Below are 22733 nucleotides of genomic sequence, written 5' to 3'. Positions count from 1 at the left end.
CATTGAAATAGTTAAATCCAGACTCATATTTTGCTTCTCCTTGAGGAGGACCGCTCAGCATCTGCTGCGTGAACAATGAAATGCAAACTATAGCATTACAGCAGATGAGTCATGATTTTAGGTTTATTTACTGCCAACAGGATATCGTCTAAAAGAAAATACAATCATTCAGTCAGCAAAGCGCTTGCATTATATGCCAAAGTCAACACATTAGACTTAAGTGAAGTTGTGACTTCAATTCATATTTTCTTGTGAACTAGTTCAGCATGTTTGTTAGTTCGTTAGTTCAACAAAACAAATAGTGAATTAAGTGAACAACTTCATATTTTGTGTTGAACTGACATAATACAACTGTGGGAAATCAGCTGACAAAAATAATAATCAAAGTAAAAATATATGTAATAAATGTTCACGAGTTGCAATGATGTATCTAGAAAAAGTCATATTATATAATAAGGATAAAGTTGTACGTATTGTGTTTTGTGTTTTAAGTGAAATCGTATACCTAAAACGTTGAGGAAACACACAGTATTAACCAGTGGTGTGCCCTCGGGGCCAGCAAATCCTTCTCTGCTGGCCTTAACACAGAACATTAGAAGTACCGAACTACATTTATAACTTTAATTTTAGAATTTGATCCATGAAAGTATTCATGTGTAGACTTCCAGATTAGTCCTACAAGTGAGTGGTGAGTGTGATGTATTTTATTTACTTATTTTAATGTTTTTGTCATTTTGTTAGCTAAATATTGATTTTTTTTATTGATTTTGAAGGATGGATTTGAGGATTAAGGGTTAATTGGGTCTGTTGCTTGAGTAGAAATTGTATTAATTCCCAATTATTCTTCATTATTTGATAGTTTGCATTATTGTGACATGGTAAAGGTGGTATAAAAAGGAGAATTTGTCGCTTAAGTCTCCTCTAAAGGCCTAAGTATGAAATGCAGAGCCCACCACTGGTATTAAACAGTATTAATGATTATGCATTTGTGCGACAAATAACTATAATCTATATACTTAATACTATCATTATACTTATTGGATTTGTTCAATCTTCCATCCATCCGTTTTCTTATGCTCGGGGGCATGCTGGAGCCTATTCCAACTGTCTTCGGGCAAGACGCGGGGTACACCCTGGACTGGTCGCCAGCCAACCACAGGGCACATATTTGGAGACCATGTTTTTGGAATGTGGGAGGAATGTGGGAGAAAACCCACGCGTGCACGGGGACAACATGCAAACTCCACACAGAGATGACGAAGCCGACTGTGCGGCCAACATGCAAACAAATGTTTGATGATATTATCTGACACAAATGCAGCAGCGGGTCTCAGACTGATGTGTTTAGGTTTGTGTAGGAATTTTGACTTTCACATGTGACCTTAAGACTCTACAATATTGTAGAGTCAGCTGACAACATAAAAAATATATTTATTTAAGTCTGTTTTTTTGGTTTGATTTTTTTTTGTTAGTTTTTTTGAGCGCACAATGAATATAAATCTCCGACAGGGATCCCCAGGTGAGAACTTCTTTAGGTTTATTGAAGTGTAAATATTAACATTCCCGAATGTTTTCTTGAGAAGGGAATGTCAGTGAAATCTAACTCCTGAGAGATTTCAGTCTAGTCCAGATTGCAGCTAAACAGACAAACAAACAAACTAACTTGGGCAACTTGCAGGGTCAGGGTAGCACCGGGGGGCATTGTTAAGTCATTAGTGAAATTTAAGACTATTGACCAGGCTCCATCACACACACATGCACACACACACTCCAACAACATCACTGGTATATCCTATCAAAGAAAACAGCCCTTGCTTTTAAATACCACTTCTAACCGGCCTAAGACTTAGCAGCACACTCACGATCCTGATTACACTGACAAAGCGATATGCTTGCAAAATGAATGAGAATTTTGCCTGAAATCCATATCCCCATGAAGGAAGCATAACAACAATCTTAAGTGCCCTCTAAATCATGCTAATCTGCCTGCTTCTGATCCTCTGAACACCCCCAGTTAATCTCAATGCTGCTCAAGCAAAGGTGAACCCTATTAGGGGCCAGATAAAGGGGAGCGCTTGAGCCTGCTACTCTGGAAGTGAAAAGCTGTTCAAAGTGCCATTGACCTGCAGCTCAAAGCCATTCATACAATGCACTGAAAACTGATTTTAAAAAGTGTGTTGTTCTGACCTTTTCCTTAACACGAGAACATTGGTGCATTGGTGTTAGGTAGTCTGGGTCTTACGTGTCAACATTTGCATTTGAAAATAAGGACAATTTTCCAAGCAATGACCGAAAATAAGGGAAAAATTCTTTTTCACCAGAATTTCCACCAGCATCCCTGGTATACTCATGATGAGAAACTACTGTAATATGGCAAAAATATGGGAAACTGAGAAAGAAGGGCAAAAATGCACAAGGAATTACGAAGTCTAACAAATAATTTCCCACTCTTACAGGACTGTCAATGGCTGGCTTGTTGAAGGCCATTAATGTAAAAACCTTGTAACAGGTCTACTGATAAAAGTAACTCCATTAATGCTCAGTGTAACATGCAATGTTAAGTTGATAAAAAAAAAATATGCAAATAAAACCAATGCAAATGTTTAAAATATCCATCAATATTATATGAAACAAAAACAACTAGGTCATTGGAGAGTAAAATCATCAATCCATCCCGTGTGCAGCCCGTCCAATCAAAGTGCTTGTGCTGTTACCCCTATTATCCAAATGGTGGTCCATTCCTATTTCCTAACAACACATGTCTCAGGTACTGGACAAAGAATACAAAGAAAAGCTACTTGTGTGCACGTGTCTGGTTTTCCAAAACAGAGCAAAGGTGACTTCACCCAGTATATCAATCATCAAACTTTCCTGTATTTTAGCTTTAGCCTCCCAAAAGGTCCATGAACTTATTTTCAGCAGTCTAACTCTGACAGAGCTTCTCAGGCAGTACCTGTCAGTAAATGTGATCTCTGTAGACTATGCATGGTCTCTCCCTGGCTGTCTGTCTTTTTGTCTCCTTATCCCCTCAGCATTGCCCCCAGGGAGGAGGCATCCCAGGGTCCTGTGCCAGCTGCTCAGTGGTTCAGCCTGAGAGAGTGAGGTGGTGTGCACTGGAGCCTCAGGGCCCTGTCGCCAGGCTGCATGGCCCCACTAGTCGGATGGGCATACTGACAGGGGTCTGAAGGAAATGTCCAGGGCTGGCCCACCAGGGAGCAACCCCGTGGCAGTGAAGCGGCGGGACCAGTGTACCTGACTTTGTTTGTGTATGAAATACATGCATTTAAATAGCTGCATTGCTAAGAGAGAGGTGGTTTTAAACATAGTATACTCCTGCAAAGTACAAACATATACTTTCAATAAGGTAGTCCCGTTTCCCCAAAGCCCAAAAAAGAACCAGAGGGAACAGGTTCCATCCAAATGTAATGTTCTTAAAGATTTTTTTTCCTGACCATCCCAAAAAACAAAACCTATTTTGGTGGGAATCAAACCAGTGGTTTTTATACCACACACTAATGATGGTAAAAACAAGACCTCCATAGTGGAGGGAAGTAAAAATACTTTAAAAACTCTCTAGTGAGTAATACAATGAATGGCTGGGATGCCAAATATACAGCAGACATAATATAAACATGCAGTATGCATCTCATGATTGATTACGTTGTCATCACTGTGTCAGGTTCTAAACATTTATAAAATGGGGTCTGAGATTTGGAAACTCTATGTGCACTAGCTGGGCGTCCAGCAGCAGCTGTGATTTAGATCGGAGGAGCATCTGCAAGTGTCAGCTTGCAACAAGTTTGAAAACATCAGCAGCAGCTCTCTCTCACTCAAATTCATGAAAATGTGTCTACAGTGGATTTTTGGTTCAAAGAAATTATTTTTAATTTAAGATTTATTTCTCCAAAAATAGGCAATTTTTTCCTGCAGAGAACACATTTGATTCACCTTACGTCAATAATCATGTGTAAATTAAAAGGTTAAATGTACGGCATAGTATCATTGATTTTAAAAAAATACATGTTTATATCTTTATGCTTGACTAATAATATTTTTTGTCATATGTTGAGATTTTGCACATTCCTCGGCAGTCCTTGAAAGTACCATAGTTGCTTCGAGGGGCAAAGTGAACAGTTAATATTCGATTGTATGTCATTTATGGAATTGCAACAGGCAAGCAGTGTGGATTCGCAATAAATATCATTCAGAATCGTTCCGAATAAAAAAAAATAATTGAAAAAAATAAACATAAAAATAAAAAAGAAATAAAATTTTTAAAAAAAGAATCGTTCCAAATAGCAGGGAAGCCTTGTACTACTGCTAACCACTTCAGAGTAAAGTGGTGGCAAGTAGTAGTAGAGTGATTGATTTTACGCTTTTGAGCTGAACTTTTGAACATGCATGACAGTTATGATGTAAGTCTGGAATGTGACTTTGTTGCACCCCATCACTCATGATTAAAGTTACAGTGCTGCATTCTAACATATTTATTTATATCGATATATATATATATATATATATATACTGTGATCCTAGGTTAGCCAGCGTCATGGAAGAGATTGCGTTCAACCTCTGGGGTTCTTAGGGAAGCATAGGGAACACGATAGGCCCTCAATGACACAGTATGAGCTGTTGTAAGTTACAGTTGGTAAGAGTGGAAAAAGGAAACACACAATGACACTGTTGCTTTCCACATTGAGTCGTACATGGACTGTGATGACCGGTCAGGGAGATTTCCGTACTTTAGTATACATCTGGGAAACTGGAAAAATATGACCGCTACCACCAGCCAAAGCTGTACTTGTTCTTTGAATGAAAGTTTCATTTTCTTTTTCCAAAGAATTATTAACTGTTAACTATCTCAGGGCCACACAATCGAGTTTAGAAGCCATTCTTCTCATCATGCCTAGTTTGTTTTTTAAATTGGTTTAAGTCAGGCGTGCTAAAGCAGGTGGAGCGACTGCCATTGAAACAGATGGTCTCCCAGACCCCACAAGACATTACCATACAACAATAAGTGATATCTGAATAGTTTTTTGTGCTGCTCAGACTGTGTTAATCCATTCAACTAAATGTTGTAGAACAGATAACTGAACCAACCAAATACATGCAATGTTTATAGAGATATTGTGATCATATATCTGTGAGTTAGAAAATGATACTACCATAATTGGAAGGAAAAAGAGCACATGGACTAGTTGAAAACACACTGGTGGTACATATACATAACTAGAACCAAGACCACAAATGGATCAATACAACCCACAAGCCTAGATTAAGACTAATGGATTCCACAAGCAGTCGAGCATCTGAAGTCAAGCCGCTGGCTGACACACATAATGACTCCCGAAAGGGGAAAACGGGAATCTCAAAAAGCACAACTAGTCCTTTAAAAGTCACACACAACATCATGCTATGTCCAAAATGTGTTTTTTTATTTGAATTTTCTTAATTTGATTTGAGCTCAGTGAGCTCATTTTGAGTCTTGGGGGGATGTACAAGCATATTGACATCATTGGGAAATTCCTATTGATTATTCTTCTTTTCTCGGAGTGCCGGCTTGTTAAAAAAGACCGCTCTTAGAAACACGATCAATTAGTGAGATACTGCTTGCCATTGATCACCCCCGCAACCCCCACGCCACAAGGCCGCAGCCTTACGATGGATCCCTGCACACACTCGTTATGACCAACTATTGATTTCTGCTTCTTAGCCCAATATAAAAGCACACACCCCCAACCCGCCGAGTGAACGCTGACCTCTCCAATCCAAAGCACACAGTCCATTCTTACTAATACTAATACTGACATCTGCTTGTCTCCATTGTAAAGCCACCCCAGCACTCATAAATAGAGAGGTCAGCTTTGGCTCACAGCCAATATAATCTAGCTCAGAGGTCAGCGTGCCAATAATACTGCAATTAAAAATCTCTCTAGGATTATCTATTAGGATTGGAAAATACCAATACCATGACCAAAATGGTCATTTTTTTCAGTTGAACTATTGAGACCGTAATTACTTGTTGAAAAAAAGTTTTGGAATCCATCCATCCATTTTCTATGCGGCTTATTCTCATGAGGGCCGCGGGTATGCTGGAGCCTATCCCAGATGTCTTCAGGCGAGAGGCGGGGTGCTTCCTGGACTGGTCACCAGCCAATCACAGGAGAAATAGTATAGACAAACAACCATTCACACTCACATTCATACCTATGGACAATCTGGAGTCAGCAATTAACCTAGCATGTTTTTGGAATGTGGGAGGAAACCACGCACACACAAGGAGAACATGCAAACCCCACACAGAGATGCCCACGCAGAGATTCGAACCCACCGTGCAGCAGGGTTTGTTCCTTTTATATAGCACCAGTACATGCACAGTATGTTACATAAGGAGCCGAGTCAATGAATAAAGAATAAATCTGAAGTATGATTAGTTTTTAGCACATACAGAGTGAGAAGAGTTGGCCAAGATTTATGGTGATGAACCCAGAGGAATCTATTTATCTATTTTGTCTATCGATCAGCAAGTCAGTCTATCAGTCAAAGATAAGTGTGTCCCCCCCCCCTCCCAAACAGAGACGTCACATTTGGCCTGGAAGCATGTAGACGAGCTGGCCAGAGTTAAGATTAGACAATTGTAAAACTATTAGACACAGCAGGCAGCGGCCTTTTAGATCATCTTCTCTCTTAGACAACTTGAGAGTCATGTCTTTGTGGCCTTCCCCTTCCCTCCACCCTGATCACCCCCTCCTCACGGATCAGCTGTGATCTCCTCATTCTCCTTTCACTCAAATCAGGATTAGGGAGAGAAGGAGGCGGGAGGGGCGGCAGCGGCAGCAGGAGAAGGGGGAGAGGGAAAACTGAAACAATATGGAAAGGAGATTAGAAAAGTGGGGCTTTGGGCCGTTTGGGGAATTGCAAACTACCTTGTGCTTGGGTAGGTGTCCTAATGACACCACCTAATTATGGCAAAATTAGACAGGCCAAAGAAAAAGGGGGGGGGGGGTTGAAGGAGATAGCTACTCAAAGGAAAACGGAAGGGGAATTAGGTAATAGAGAGTGAAGTAGTATGTAAAAGCATGTGGGGCAGCAGGAGAAAAGAGGTGGCCAAAAGTTGGGATAGAAGACGGCAGTGAAAAGAATGAGGGGAAAAAAAGGAAGGAGAGGGAGCAAAGCATCATGGGTTATGGACGGGAGAGGGCCCCAGCACACTGCATGTTAATTGGAGAACAGGTGTTGGGGCTGGGAGCAGGAGGCTGATTATTGGAGCCACAGAAAAAGACGACACCCCCCCTCAAAACCCAACACCACCACACGCACTGCACATTCAGACGCACATGCACATGAATAATTGAAGACCCATGCAGTGACTGAGGAAAAAGGTCAGCGTAGGGGTCACTTAGACACATATACAATTGCACATACAGTCATATACATAAATAAACGTGTGACATTTAACAATCACACACGTGAAAATATACTGTACCTCAGTCTGCGTGCATGCAAATGCTAATCAACATTCACGCAGCTTTTTAGCAAGCATGTGGTTTACAGAGACACGGACCGGCTTATCAGAAATTAACTAGCTCCTAATGGGCTGCTCCCAGAGGAGAGGATTTTGCGGGACAGTCAAGAGGGAGAGACCCCCATCAGGATGGGATGTGCCCTGTGTGATTGAAAAGGAACGGAGGTCAACGATTCCGCTTAAATCAATCCTTGCAGTTGGACAACACCCTGCAACTTCACTCACACTCACAATGGAAATATAGATTCCCTCGGCATCATTCTGCTTTAAATGGCGGTTTATGGCATGTAAGGAGGAAGTATACAGTATATGGAATGGAACATTGGGAGAATAATGTGCAAATGAGAAAAGCAGCTGTCCCAAAGCATTCTGGGAACACTGAAAAGACAACACACTAGTTTTTCCATGATATGAAAAATATCCTGAACAGAACTCCTTTGAGACACACTGTCAACAGGCAGCCAGCTTGAACTGAGAAGGGAAGAAAAGGGTCCTTGACATAAATGAAGTGTTTTCTCCTCTATGGTTATGAAAGTGGAATTGAAGAGAAGGAGGAAGGAGAGGAGGTGCTGATGAAGGTTGCGTTGATGACATCACAGAAAAAGTATTTCTCCTTATGAACATTCATCACGCGGCTGACAACATGGCGTGAAACTTCCAAAATCTTTTGAATGTGAGGGCCTTCACACACGCTGATTACCATGGTGGTTAAGGTCCAATAAGCGGTGGTCAGGGTGCACATTGACTACATGTGTGAGCCTGCAAGCAGATATGAAACATCCACATGCTTCACACATGAAGAGGAACGCTCTTTACAACCGGCCATGGGAAGGCTGGGAAGTGAACAGAAGTGGAATAACACTACACGCATTGGTCAATAACAACTAAAAAAATTCATACTGAAAAATAAATAAAGAAAAGGATATTCCTATCATATCACCCAAATATTGTAAAATATTTGATTTACTTTTGGGTTGCTGAAAACGACTGTAATTCCTAAATGGTTATGGAAACCAGCTGGTACATTAAAGAAGAAATTCTACTCTTCCATTACATCTGCATTGTTTTCATTCAAATCCAGTGTGTTGGTGTGAATTATTTTGTTTAAACTTTACTTTACAAATAATAATACATTTTCTGATTTTTCAGCAATTTTATGACCCTTTATTCACCCTAAGTCCATAATAATTTATAAATGTGATTATAAAACATTAAATCTACAGTAGACATACAGCATAACAACATGGTGGTGGCACCCTTTGTGTGCTGATAAAGCAGCATTTTACTTACTGCTGCAAGGTGAATACAAGTTAATAAATGATTGTAAATTGTTAATGGAAGCCTCACAACAGACTGTTGTGAATGCGCTGTTGTTTGCATTCTGAAAACATACTGAAATAACATTTATTTTGATGCACTACAGTTGTACACCACGACAAGCTAGTAAATCAATACCTCCCACAGACTATGTGTATTAGTATTGGGGCGTAATCATTAACTTTGTAAAGGTAGACATTTTGATTGAGCTCTTATTGTATCGATGTATTATTACATTCACTCTGTAAGAGTCAACCACTACTAACTGATATAGTACAAATACTGCTGTAAATACGGCACACATAGTAACGTCCACTGCAGTGTGTCATCCAGCCAGAAACCCAGAAGGAGTTTTACTCAGTGAAAATGCAACAGTGTGTTGTGAGGAGTTACTTCATTTTCACAAAACCACAATCTCTCTCAACGTGTAAATAACTATGTGTGTAAAAAAAAAGAGCATCCTGAGGTATGAGCTGGTGCTTTGTGTACTGTATTGGAGCTCCTTACCTGTCAATGATGACTGGGTCAGAGGGCGTCTCATTTCGGTTACCGCAACTTTTCTTCTCACAACAGCGGCTGAGTGGGCAATTAAAGGGACAGAAAAGACAACAAGAGGGTAAAGTCAGCGGAGGAAAATAAGCAATTTAAACAGGAGGAGCCGTCATTTGTCCACAGGCCCAGACTCCCGCTTGCTTGCCCTGCAGTCCACCAACATCCAGCAGCACACAAAGGAGGCATGAGAGGGGAGGGGAAGACGGGACAAAGGAATAAAAGAGGAAGAAAAGGTACAACAACACACCCTACAAACAGTGAGAGACCATTCAAAAGTGAAAAGGCAGCCAGGCAATCTGTCACATTGATTTCGAAATCAAATTCAGCCCCCCACCCCACACACACACACACACACACACACCATTCGTCAGCAGTCCTGTCCGAGGAGCCTGCTGGCCAACCCCCCTCCGCCTCCAAAGTCCCCTTCACTGCATAACAAAAGTGCCCCCACCCCTAACCATCTGCCACCCCTACACCTCGCCTCAGCCCTCTCGTGTCCCAGCTTGGCCCTGCCCTGCCCCCCTCCACCCCCCTGTCAGACAGCCTCACTCCCCAGCTGTGACGCTTGCCCTCTGCCTCCTCGGCTCTGTTATTAGCCAGCTGTGAGTCACATTTGGGCATCTGCTGGCTACACAATGGCAGAACCCACTCCATCTTAGCCCCAGCACCCGCCTCTATCCTTCCCCTCCTGCTGCCCTCCAACTCTGGGTCACTGGCCCACTTATGTCTCCTCTTCCTGTTCCTTCATAAACCTGTGTTTACCAATTTACCTTAATAGACCACATGATTATTTTTGCTCCATATGTTGCTGACAAGGTCCTCAAGCTCCTCTCTTATAAGTGCTATGGTACGTCTGCTGAATGTGTCACTCATCACACGCCAGCAAAGTTAAAAAATGCTGCCTCAGCTCATTCCCGGAGTCTCAATTTGATGAAGGAATTGGTATAACAGTCCACTTTAGCTCTTCTGGTTATGTCAGCTGTCACATTGCTGCACAACTACAGTTGGTCAGTCACTAGATGACTGTGGCATAGTGGTTAGAATGTTGGCCACACAGTCGGGAGATTGAGGGTTTGAATCTTGTGTGCTTGTGTGAAATTTCTCTGGGTGTCCCAGCTTCCTCACACTTTCCATAAGCATGCCTATTGGGTTAATTGACTATTCTAAATTGTCCATAGGTGTAAATGCAAGTGTGAATGGTTGTTTTTATGTGTCCTGTGGTTGACTGGTGTCCAGTCCAGGGTGTCAGCTGGGTTGGGCTGCAGTTTACCCATGACCCTAATGAGGACAATTTGTATAAAAAATGGATAGATTAAGGGTAATTAAAAGCTAACACTGTACACTATACAATATATCCTGAGTCAAATTATCAGGGGTGCCTGAAACCTCATACTACTGTATGAAGTGTATATGTAGTTAGTAGTCACAAAAAAATAGTTCACAGTTCAAAATTTCGGGATGTGGAACATTTACAAAATTCAATATGCACAAATAACAGTCAAGGGGGACTGGAGAAACTGAGGGTTATGTTTCCAATAGATTTTCCCTATTTTAAGTTTCTAAAACCTAAACTTCCTGAAGTATTCCCTCATTATAAAATGCTAATGTTGATGGGTATGACCTTCATTTTGGGGGCTCTATAGGCCGTGCACTAATGCACCCTTCAAAACAAACCGGAACAGCCAAAAATAGTGTGTGTATGCGTGCATGCATGTGCATGAGTATGTGTGTTTTGTGTGTCTGTGGGTGTTTTAGAGTGTATATAGCACCCACCTGCACATGACTTCATGCGTAAGCAGAACTCTGCACATTTCTGGATTCTTGTTTTGGCCCTCATATGATATAGGCTGGAAGGAAGGGGGAAATATGCAACAGGATGTGTCAGTTTCAAGTAGAAATCCTCTTAGTATGTGTTCCCTTGAAATCCAAACTAAAGTTCACCTACCTGTTTTGTAACAGAGTCGATAAGTCGTGCATAAAGATCTTGCTCTGTACGAACCCCTGCAGAAACACAAAAGATTATTATTTTTTACATTGTATATTTCTACAATGTATATAGTGTATATGACAATGCAAAATTGTAATCTCCACAGTAGTAATGAAACTGAAACATAACATTTTAAATGTCGCCTTTAAAAAACATGTTACAGTTACTTATCCTCTTGATGTCAAATGTCCCAAAAAATTATTTAAATGTTCTTTTTCCTGGAACTGTAATTTATTTAAGTGGAAATCAGAATGGGAACCAAGTTAGCAGAAGTATATGTGAACATGTTGATTTTGCTCAGATAATAATAATAATAATTGTAAATTAACCCAAGCAGTGATATACAACATCTAGCCTTCAAGTCTTTCCAGCAAGTTGATAAAAACTGCAAGGCGCTGAGGATGGTAAGAAATAAAAGATTTATGATCTAAATCTTAACCCCTCCTCCCCTCATAATCAGTAAAAAAACACAGCATTGAACTCCATCCAAGCAACAAGGAGAAATACGATTGGCATGCACCTCATATTTTCTCTCTGATGGTTTCTGAGGGGACTGAAGATTATTTGATGTTTGATGGTTATTATTTTTGTTGAGATTTGTTTGAAAATAGAATTTACAACAACTCTCTCACAATTTATCACTACACTGACTCATTCCCAAGACGAGTTGGAGACTTGAGCTACCCTACCAACACTAAACGGTACAACAATGACCAGACCGGCCAGTTTGGCGCAAAGACACTCTTTTGGTTGTGTAACATCTCTGTAGTAAATTACACAAGCAATTAAAACAAAGTGAAATGAATTGCTTCTATAGACCTTAGAGACTATTACTTTCTAAAATGTGTTCCGCTCATCAAAGTCTCCATCGGGTTTGATATTGCATGGGAAATAAAAAGTGCTGTTGGTGTACTTCTATGGACGCAATGCGAGAGAACATGGCTTTTATCTTCTCTCCCATGGGTGCCACCACGATGGCAGATTAGGGGCCGCAGTTGCTCATGGGAACCACATCTCTACATGTATCCCTGATGTGATGTGGGAATCACAAACAGGGGGTGTTGGATGGATAGTTGATCTCAGGGTTGTAGAGTGTCACCATCTACTCTATGTTCTTCCTTAGAGGAGCTCAGGTGTAGCTTCAGATGCAGAAACCGTGTGATTAGTTGAGGCAGAGGAAGGTTATTGTAGTGGTTGTTGTACCTTGAGGGTTCTAGTTGTTAGGGTGCCACCCATAAATGTACTGTTTCTGTACCCTTAACACTAGACCAGGGGTCGGCAACCTTTACTATCAAAAGAGCCATTTTATCCCCTGGCTCACTAAAGAAAAATAGACTGGAGCCACAAAACATAATTTAAAAAAAGCAGTGACATGCTCACATTCAGAGCAAATTGCGAGTCTCCCAAAATTTTAATTAACTGCCAGATTTGGAGGGAATTTTGGTCAGATTTTTTTCAAAGATGCGTATTTTCCCCATTTGGGTGTTAAAAAAAATACTTCAGCATTGTGAAGGGAGCCACAACAAAGAGGTTAAAGAGCCACATGCGGCTCTGGAGCCGTGGGTTGCTGACCCCTGCACTAGACCTTTACAGTTTGGAAACATAGCTGTAGCCTATAATTAGCAATAAGGAGTGTTGATCAGTCTTTGCCAGGTAAGCCCGCCACACCTTTAGCATATCAGTATGTGGAACAGCTTGAGCAAGGAACTTGCTCCAGCTTGGCACCAGCAGTGCTTCTGACAAAGTGTTTCCGACAACGAGTGCTCCTCCTCAGGCAAGCAAAGTGGAAGCAGCACCCTCATTTATGTATCAACTCCTATACCAGGGGTCAGCAACCCACGGCTCCAGAGCCACTTGTGGCTCTTCAGCCTCTGTGTTGTGGCTCTCGCGATGCTCAAGCATTTTTTTAGCACCCCAATGGGGAAAATATGCATCTTTGTAATGAGGTTTTTTTTAAATCTGACTTTCTGTGAGAGCCTGAATGAATCCTGGCTGAGTTCTGACTAGTGATTGGATGAAGTTGAGGAATGGAGAGGAAGCGGATGTTTGGCTGCCTGCTTAGGTTGGGATGTTACAGATCTTCCCCCAACGCAGTAAACTAACCAAAAATAACTGGTTTTGATTTTTTTTTCTTTCTCTTTCTTTTTCTTTAAAGCACTTACAACTGTTTTGGTCTTAATTCAGATGCTTGAAACTCAAAGGCTTTCAACTGCTGCCCCTCCCTTCTGATGCAATGGATTATTTCATGTTACTGCGCATTTGGGGAGTCATTCAGAAAACAGGAGCGAAACAAACTTGTTGGCACGGAGTTAACCCAGTGAAGCATAGAATAGGAGAAGGCGGGTGGAAAAAAACAAACAGTTTTTATCAAAACTACTGAAGGTCGTTAAGCTTGTTCAAAATAAACTAAACCATGAGCATTGCCATTTGCCAAACTTTTCTGTCTCATGTCTGTTTTTATTAGATCACTGATTGTCAGGCAGAAACATTGTTTAATCATAAATTATTTGACTTTTAATTATGCATGTGTGAATGTTTGATGTACATCAGTGATTTCCAAACTTTTTGCAGTCCCTTTTCATACCTCTTCAGACGTTTGACCTGAAGCCATGTACCCCCTACCCCTGCACACTTAAAAAACACATTTTTTTCATCTTAATTGACTTTAAATATTGAACATAATTAATTGGTTAATTCATTAATTTTATAGCACTTTCAGGTCAAAAATTTGTATTTTTCATAATCACTTTTTGATACATTTTCACATGAGGACTGAGAAATAGATTATCCTACATACATGAATATAATACCAAATTGAAGAGTAAACTTGAACAATCATGATAAAGCAGTAGCCAAAGTACAAACATACACAAACATGCACACTGACAGATTTTCCCTATTGCGACGTATGGGGATTGGAACAGCAATATAAATGAAATCTTCAAGATTATTTATGCTCAAAATAATCATCATAATTTCCGGTGTTACTATTGATTCAGGACTTTTTGAATCCTGTAGCTTATCCAACAGTGCAACTAATTTATGACCTTGTTCTAATCTTGTGACATCTCCTATACTTCTGAACTACTACTAATCGATTAAATACTGTGCCACTAGCGAGTCAGTAGCTCTTTCTTTAGCAGGAGTCTGTCAAACAAAGAGCTGCCTGGTCCTCACAGTATGCAATATGTCATTTTATGACATGGAACTTTATACTGTGGCGTTCAGGTAGGCACAAATTCATGTATCCCCTATGACAATTGGTGTACCCTTTGGGGTATGCATACCCCACTTTGGGAACCTAGGGTGTACATGATGTGTTTTAATAAGTTTAGTAAGTCCTGGTGAGAAAACAAATTTGCTCCACTGGAAATAGTTTTGGTAAACTTTACTCAATAGTTTGAAGTCAGACAGTTGGACGCGTTTCAGAGTTACAAAATACATCTGTACATATCCTGTATGTTTTTGGTTTGAGTACTAAGGTCTCACTTAGAGGCCAATATTGCCATTGTTTGTAGCTTAGGGGTACACTATCTGATCTGATCTTGATGGACAAAAATGGACTTCAAGGACAGTATACACCTTTTTTACAGTCACCCAGTAGCTGATCAAAAGTGACGTGTTCACTTGTTCTTACCGTTGCTATAGAGGAGCTGGAGCTTGTAGTGAGTGCCGTTGTTGGTCTTTTCTCCAGTCTGCTCCTTGGAAACACAGCGCAGACACACACACACACACAAACAAATTTAGGGACACTGATAAACCCTAACATGTTGCTACACAAAACCAATCTCTCCAAATCATGCACTTGGATCTGCTCTAAGAAGCAGTAGCATTGAGATCACAGGGCTCAACATCCATTTGTGTTGTTGCCATAAGATCAACACTTAACCTCAGGTCATATCTTCTCCTAAAGAGAAGAGGGTGGACTATCATGGCTAATAGATGCTCTCAAAGCCTCGAGAATGGGTGCAGTGGTGGTGTGCGACGGCAGGTTGGAAGTGCTACAAGTGTGTGTAGTGCATGTAAGAGTGAGCAGCAGTCGACCTTGACGAAAAACTTCCTTTGCACTATCACACTACTTCCTCCATGCCCCCCCCCCCCCCACCACCACCCACACACTGTCTCTTAGGCCCCCCTTTCGTTCTCTTCTTCTACCTCTACTGGTCTTTCTAAGTGGTCTCAAAGGAATGCTTTTTGGTCCAATAACCCAGGAGGCATCTCTGAGATGAGAGCAAGGGGAGAGGAACAAGAAGGCTGGGGGAGAAGAGCAACTGGGAAAAAGAAAAGAAGAGGGAAAATTAAGATGCACGAAGATAAGTTAGCGAAGTAGGGAAGCTCCAATTGTAATATCAGGAGATATTGACTGATTCCCGGCTTTGGAGCTTTTGTCAATATAAACAAGGGGCTGTTTATTTTGTCATGCCATCACTCTACCTCTGCATAATTACAAAGCCAAAACAGATGCCAGGGTAACCATGCAGAAAATGAACCCACTGGCACACACTGACAGCTTTCAACCCTGGCATTAACACCCTCACACACACACTTTGCCTGACATTCTCAGTAAACCTGACTTGACAAGATCTTGAGAGCCAGATAGAACACAAGTCACAAGTGTCTGTCAACACTGGACAGGAGGCCACGATCTCTCAAAACTGCACTGTGTCTATCCCATTCTTCCAACCTGAGGAATTTGTCTCCTGTTGCCACATAGTGGTGTTTTGAGAAGACACTTTGATGATTAGCTCTCTAACAGGAGTGGATATCATTTGCATTTAAAAAAAATAGTGGTCCCTCATCACCCCCAGCCTATCCCACACATACACACACACATTCTGCTAATGAGGCAAGCTGCTAATTAGTCATTAGATATTCTTTTTCAATCCCACATCATCAGCTCACTGAGGCTACAGTTAGTGTAAACATGAAGCCGTCAGCTGTTCCGTGTGCTGCATGGCTCTGAAGATCAAGAGGAGCAACTGGTTCCTTTGGATGAAATATTCTCCGATATCTTGTTACTGCATGTCTGTAACTGAAAGTGATACTGTACACACACAGTTATAGGGAGAGCCCTCACACACCTTGTCGTGTTCCACAAAGTCCACAAAGGCTGTCCTCTCCACTTCTACAGGCTGCCCATGTCTGTCGTAGAGCGCCAGCACAAAGTGGAAGAAGTTGGACTTGCGTAGATTGGAAGGAGGCTGCTTCTCAAAGTGGGCTCTGGAGAGGGCCACTCCACTGCAGACAACAACAGCACATATGCTGTATCAGTGTTTGCACTGATTGAGTCAAACCTGTCTATGGTTTTTCAGTAAAGTAATATAACTGTAAAAGACAACAACATAAAGCCAAAAAATTGTTTTTCATTTGGATGAAGTATCATCAAACAGGCCTGTGATCCATTTCCATTTTTTTTAATATTCACCAAAAATGCAAGGTCAATAAGTATTTTCATCCTTTAAAAATGAAATATTATTTTGGAACATATTCTTATTCATGTAAAAGTTATTTTCAACTTCATGTTTGTTTTATTAAATTGACATCAATTAAATTATAGCTTCAGAAATATGAATATAAATTATAGAATGACATTGCCTTCCCCAAAATTGTGATCTGCTTAAAAATACATATAAACTATAAAATGCTGTATATGAATTCATAATTACAGGAAGAAAGGAGCGGACAAAGCTGTCTTAAAACATATGTTTCTAACTTGAACGGTATGTAATTGACATATTGAGAATTACAAATATTACACTAAGAAAACTGCAGTATGCCAATTCAAACGTTTTCTAAAATACTTATTATTTGTGACTTTTTTAACTTGTCATTCAAAATAATATTTTTATTCTAAGTGCAGATCACTGCCAAGAAACCTGAAACATTTGTTTTTATATATTATGCATTTAATTTAACACTTTTTAATGTACTTTCCTTATTTTGGGTGAAACGTCCAAGCTTTTTTGATGTCAACTTTTAAAAGATAAACTCATTTATTATTGTGTGGATATTTAAGATATAGCACAATATTGTGCCGTTTTGGTGGGTTTTTAATCGGCATCTAGAAGTGGTTTAAGTGTTATATTTAAGTTTTTTTAAATAAATGTTTAAAAGTCAGATGAATAACAAGGCATTTATGGAGCTTTTTACTTATATTTCACTTTGAGTTGAACTTCATGCTCCTTATGACACTTTATGGTTACTTACGTCAATAAAGCTGTCCTCCTTGTTTATGTTTAGTGAGATTTCCTGTCATTCATTTATACATTGTTGTTTTTCAATTTGTTTTTTGTGATTTTGGCCTTCGACTTCTGAAGCGAATGTGAGTTTTTTTGGAACAAGTTTCCAGCCCTTTTCAATAAATAAAATAACCTTCTGGAAACATTTTCACCACCGATAATAGTAATAAAACATGCAGTATAAATGATATGTTCATATAATGTTTAGTACCTTTGCGCAGCGACGTTTGCATCCACCACCCCGACGTTGCGCACCCAAGAGCGGACTGGATCCATATCCTCTCCAAGACTTCTCTCTTTTAATCCGCTCACTTCTCGCATCAAATGCTCCTGGATCCCAAACATTTAAGCCCTATCCTGAGTTGTGGGTGCACTTTTTAGAAAGTCAACAAAAACTCAGCTGGAGAGTAGAAGCTCTTCAGCAAACAGCACCGCAGCCAAAAAAAGACGCTGCGCTCCTCAGGCGCGCAGCAAGACAAAATAAAAAGGAGCTTTGGAAGTTCAATTTCTGCTCAAGTGTGATATTTTAGCGTATGTCTTGTTAGGAATCCACTCACACTTTCATTTAAAGGTGACAAGATGGAGATAAATAGATCCTCTCGCAGTTTGCAATCATGGTCCAAGTGGAGCGTCGGCAATCACCTGCGATGGTAGACGCAACTCTTTCGTCCTGCAACAATATAAATTATGCACAATATTATGTGCAAGTTTTTGTATGTAGTGTCAACAGAGCAGCTCGGATCCAAACAGTTGGTCCGAGGGCCAGGAGGCTTGCAGTGAACCACTGTCTTGGAGCATGAATGAGGATGGAGCGTGGAGGAGGAGGGGCCTCGGTGCCATATGGGGGACCGATTGTTGCAATGGATGCTCTCATTGGTGTAAAGAGCATCCCGTTGTTTGGACCAAAGCCAGATTCAGCATCCACTCTGTGGGGACAAGTTTTAACACTCAAATCAGTTTAAGACTCATCATATTGGACATGTAACATTATACAAGTCAAGCATCCCCACTTTGGGAGGCCTGTGTGTGGATTTTTTTGTGTAAAAAAAATAACTAATAGGAAATCTCACTAAATGTGGTTTATTATTGTGTTATGTTAATTAAAAATCGCAGCAATCTTTTCAGTGCGCCCTGAGTCTGTAAAACACATCCACTTTGTCCACCAGTACGCTCAAGACGTAATGTGGGTGTTTGCGTGGAAGTCGTAAATCATTTCGCGTATTTTTGATGAAGCAGCATCATCTAACAAAACAAAATCACGCAGAAAATATCACTCTCATTATCACTCCCCCTTTTTTCTTACTGAAAACACTAAGTTTTGCCCAGCCCTGGTTACTTCCCCCTCTACCCAGACTATTGTCTCAGTGGCCCGGACAATGTGTGTAAATCACCCCCCCACCCTCCTTTGGGTCCCGCCTCAGCCCACCATCTGCTGCCAGCGCGGGACAAAGTCAGATGCCCCCCCCCCGCCTCCCTCCCCCAATTATGAAAGCCGTCCTGTGGAGTCGTGCTGCCTCTATCCCCCCCCACCTCCAGCACCGTCCTTGTCGTCGTGTCCCCCGCACACGTCCCCTAACATGATTGACAGCTCCACTTCACCCAATATAAAGCCTACTTTCATGACATTCCTGTACTGTGTACGACAGCCCAATGATGGACACAGTTTGTGCAAATTATTGAAGTTTTGATGTTATATTATTTTGACTGTAAATCAGTAAATGATAATAATTTTTAAAAGTACTTTGTTTTGGCTGTTCTACTTTGTTTATCTTCTGCAACTTTACATAAGTCAAATAAAGTGAAGTCAGTGCACAAACTAACAAAATGGCACTAATATGAAAAATGGAATGGGAAAAATTACAATTGCAAAGTTGAGTTGTGTTCTATTCATTGAATTTCTTTGGTGTATATCGATATATCAGATGTGGGAATCGATTGAAACTGGTTTTGTTTTGTTATTCTGCAAGTTTATACATTTTGCAAATGTCATTTAGAATGAGGGTTGAGTCATTTGAAGTGAAACTGCATAGGTCGCAGTAAAGTGCATTACTGTTTATTTGTAATTAAATGATAAGGATTTAAGTTTTTGAAAAGGTTACCTCAGCAGGGTAAAATATTTTTTGGAGTTAAAGTTTCATCAATTACCGTAGAATTTTGGAAAAACTATGCCCCAGGCAGTGTATTTTTTTCCACTTTTTTTCCCCAGTTTTCCTGTGTCAGTCCAAATGTGTGTGTAAGTCTTTCTTTTCAGAAAGACTTGAACTGAACATCTGAACATGATCGGAGTGATATGGATTTGAATCTCTGCTTGGGAATCTCTGTGTGGAGTTTGCATGTTCTCCCAGTGTGTGCATTGGTTTTCTCCAGGTATTCCGGATACCTCCCACATTCCAAAGGTCAATTGGTGACTCCAAATTGTCCATAGGTATGAATGTGAGTGCGAATGGTTTGTCTGTGTGTGCCCTGTGATTGGCTGGCAACCAGTCCAGGGTGTATCCTGCCTCTCACCCAAAGTCAGCTGGGATAGGCTCCAGCATACCTATGAGGATAAGCGGTATAGAGAATGTATGGATGGATAGTCTCTCGTATGATACATCAACTCTGTTAAAACTGTCTTTACTTACAGCCTACAGGTGCAAGACTTTCCACTAGAATGATCACAGCAATCCTTGTGTTGATTGTTATTGTGTTGATTTTTCAATCCATTTAGCCTTCTGAGACAGCAGCCTGTGAGTGTGTATGTCAGGGAGGAGGCGTGTGTTTTTTTTTTGTGTGTGGAGGGGGGGGGCTCTGGTTTGGATCAGTGGCTCCTAAAACAAACAATGGAGGATCGTGTGCCGCTCATCCTCTGCAACATTCCCCTGCTCCCATGGGACACCCACGGCCACTCTGCGTGGATGGCACTGTGTCCACAGAGGTCGGGGGGGCATAGTGTGTGCAAGCGTATGTGTACGTGTGTGTGTGTGTGTGTGTATGTTGGAGACAGCAGCTGGCTCCCGTCCCTCCCCTCCAACAGCAGAACTAATGTGAGCCACCAACCCTCTGCCATTGATCACCATCTATTGGACCAGTTTTTTTTGTTTTTACTGTTTGTGTACATATTTGGGCAAACATGCACAATCCCCAGGGAGCATGCTCAGTCTATCAAGGAAAACTTGCTGACGCATCTGTAAGCAATCCAACTGTGATTCAGCTTTATTATACTGAGTTTGAGTTCATTGTATTTCATTAATCCTTCAAAGATCCTGGGGACATATTGGGTCTTGCAGTTTGTTTTGTTTATCAGTAAATAGGTAAATTGGTCAAATTTACACTTTAAATTATTTTCAGTGCCCCTGAAATCTTCCAAACACTGGTAACACTATACACAAAAAAGTACAGATTTGGTTCTTGTGAAGTCACTTAAAATGCAATTTTCGATCCAACATTCCGCTTATCATAAGCTAATGCAATTATATTATATATATATATATATTAGATTTCCATTTCAAAGCATGCAGTAAAAAGTCTCACCTTCCACTGTTGTGTATCTGTTGATGCTTGGAATCAGTGGTTCCCCAACTTTTGACAGTCGTGTACCATTTCAGACATCTGACTGAAAGTCTGTTAGACTCTAAATCAAGTAATCTCAACTCATTTTCAAATCTGGTTAACAAATTATTTCAATTAATTTCAGTTTAATTGTGAGTTGAATTTACTTGTTAGTTAGTTAGTTACTCGTTAGTTAGACTAAATGAAAAGTGAGTTGAGATTACTTGATTACTTAGTTGTATTGTTCGTACAACAAAATATTTGTTTATTTGACCTAATAAAGAAAGTCCCAAAACAAAGCATACGTCACGTGAATTTGATCTTTTAAGTTGGAGAAACTTGGTTGTGAGTTGAAATTACCTGAAATAATTAGCTAGATTTAATCAATATTTTACAGCATGCAAGTTTTCCATCAATTGCAATGCTTTTACATCTACAGCAGAGGTCACTGTTGAGCGACCAACACAGTGTCAATACAGTGCCCAGATAGATTGTGTGTCATACAATCCTTGAGGTATCAACCAATCCCTACTACTACTGCTACTACTACTTGTTGCATTTTGCTGGTTTCAGTTGATCTGTTTTCTCCTGGACAGTGAGAGATTCACTCTCCTGTGACACTCAATAGTCCTCAGCCCCCATCTTGTGGCTTAGTGTGTAGACTCAGGATGCTGGACCTGGGGTGGAGGCCTCCGTGCATTGTAAGGAGAGTTTTTGTTTTGATATGAGTGCACTGTATCTCTTCCAGGGTATTATGCCAGTGAGGTGTTTGATTACTGGCAGGGCATAGGTGTTGCCTCTATTTTATTCTTGTGTGTATATATGGGTCATATTTGAAATATACCCAACTTCCTGGTTGGGTATGTGGACTTCCCAGCATGCCTTGCAGGTTACAAATGCTAGTATTGTTTTGCATGTAATATGTGAATGCTGAACTGCAGTACAGTGGTAACTTGGTTAACATCCGCTGCAGTTAGCACATTTTTTGGTTAACAACCAAAATTCTGGCTCAAATTTTGCCTTGGCTTACGTTCACCTGCTTGTTTAGCATGCAGAATACTGTACCGTTTGTATGGAAATGTGACCGGAGTGTCTCTGGTTCCCACTTAGCAGTCTACCAAACATTGAGGGTGACACTCTGTGTTTCTGCCTGTCTCATTTTACATCCGTAACACACATTTCTGGTTCCAACAACAACACATAAGCATTGAAACTTACTGTGGCGTGCTTTCACGGCATTCCAAGTCAAACATGGCACACAGCCCAACTTCTGCCATGTCACTGTTTTTTTTTCACTTTCTATATTAAATACCAAGGTACATGTTTATTGTTTTAGAACATTGATATTTAGTTTGATATATTTTTGCAAATTGTGGGTGCATGAGCAGAATCGTGTGTGTTTGTGTTATTTTGTTAATTGATGGTTTTGTGGGGTAAAACCAAGTAAAAGTGATGTGTTGCACTTTGAATTGCCTTGGTAGGAATTATGCTCTCTAATAATCTTACTTTGCCTATTTTCTAAAAAAAAAATAATAATTATGCACTACATAGTATTATATGTGGACCACTGCAATCATTAGTA

General features: G+C 40.5%; 1 protein-coding gene across 4 annotated transcripts in view; it reads right to left on the bottom strand.

Moving 5' to 3' along the window:
- The window catches only part of ebf2 (EBF transcription factor 2), a 32659-nt gene extending 14296 nt beyond the window's left edge, over positions 1-18363 (bottom strand). For 2 of the 4 annotated variants that reach the window (XM_058070334.2, XM_058070336.2), the window contains exons 1-6: positions 17832-18363; positions 16463-16619; positions 15019-15082; positions 11340-11395; positions 11168-11241; positions 9350-9418 (exon numbers count right to left, since the gene is read on the bottom strand). In XM_058070334.2, coding sequence (XP_057926317.1) covers positions 9350-9418; positions 11168-11241; positions 11340-11395; positions 15019-15082; positions 16463-16619; positions 17832-17965 — 554 coding nt within the window. In that variant the 5' untranslated portion in view covers positions 17966-18363. The remainder of the gene's footprint in view (positions 1-9349; positions 9419-11167; positions 11242-11339; positions 11396-15018; positions 15083-16462; positions 16620-17831) is intronic. The other 2 variants (XM_058070335.2, XM_058070337.2) reach the window with 1 other exon arrangement.
- Between the last annotated feature and the right edge of the window lie 4370 nt (positions 18364-22733).

This window comes from Doryrhamphus excisus, linkage group LG3 (assembly GCF_037039965.1).
Source record: "Doryrhamphus excisus strain RoL-2023G ecotype Guam linkage group LG3, RoL_Dexc_Guam_v1.1, whole genome shotgun sequence".
In the NCBI taxonomy this organism is placed as follows: domain Eukaryota; kingdom Metazoa; phylum Chordata; class Actinopteri; order Syngnathiformes; family Syngnathidae; genus Doryrhamphus; species Doryrhamphus excisus.
This window is presented reverse-complemented; position numbering and strand designations above follow the sequence as displayed.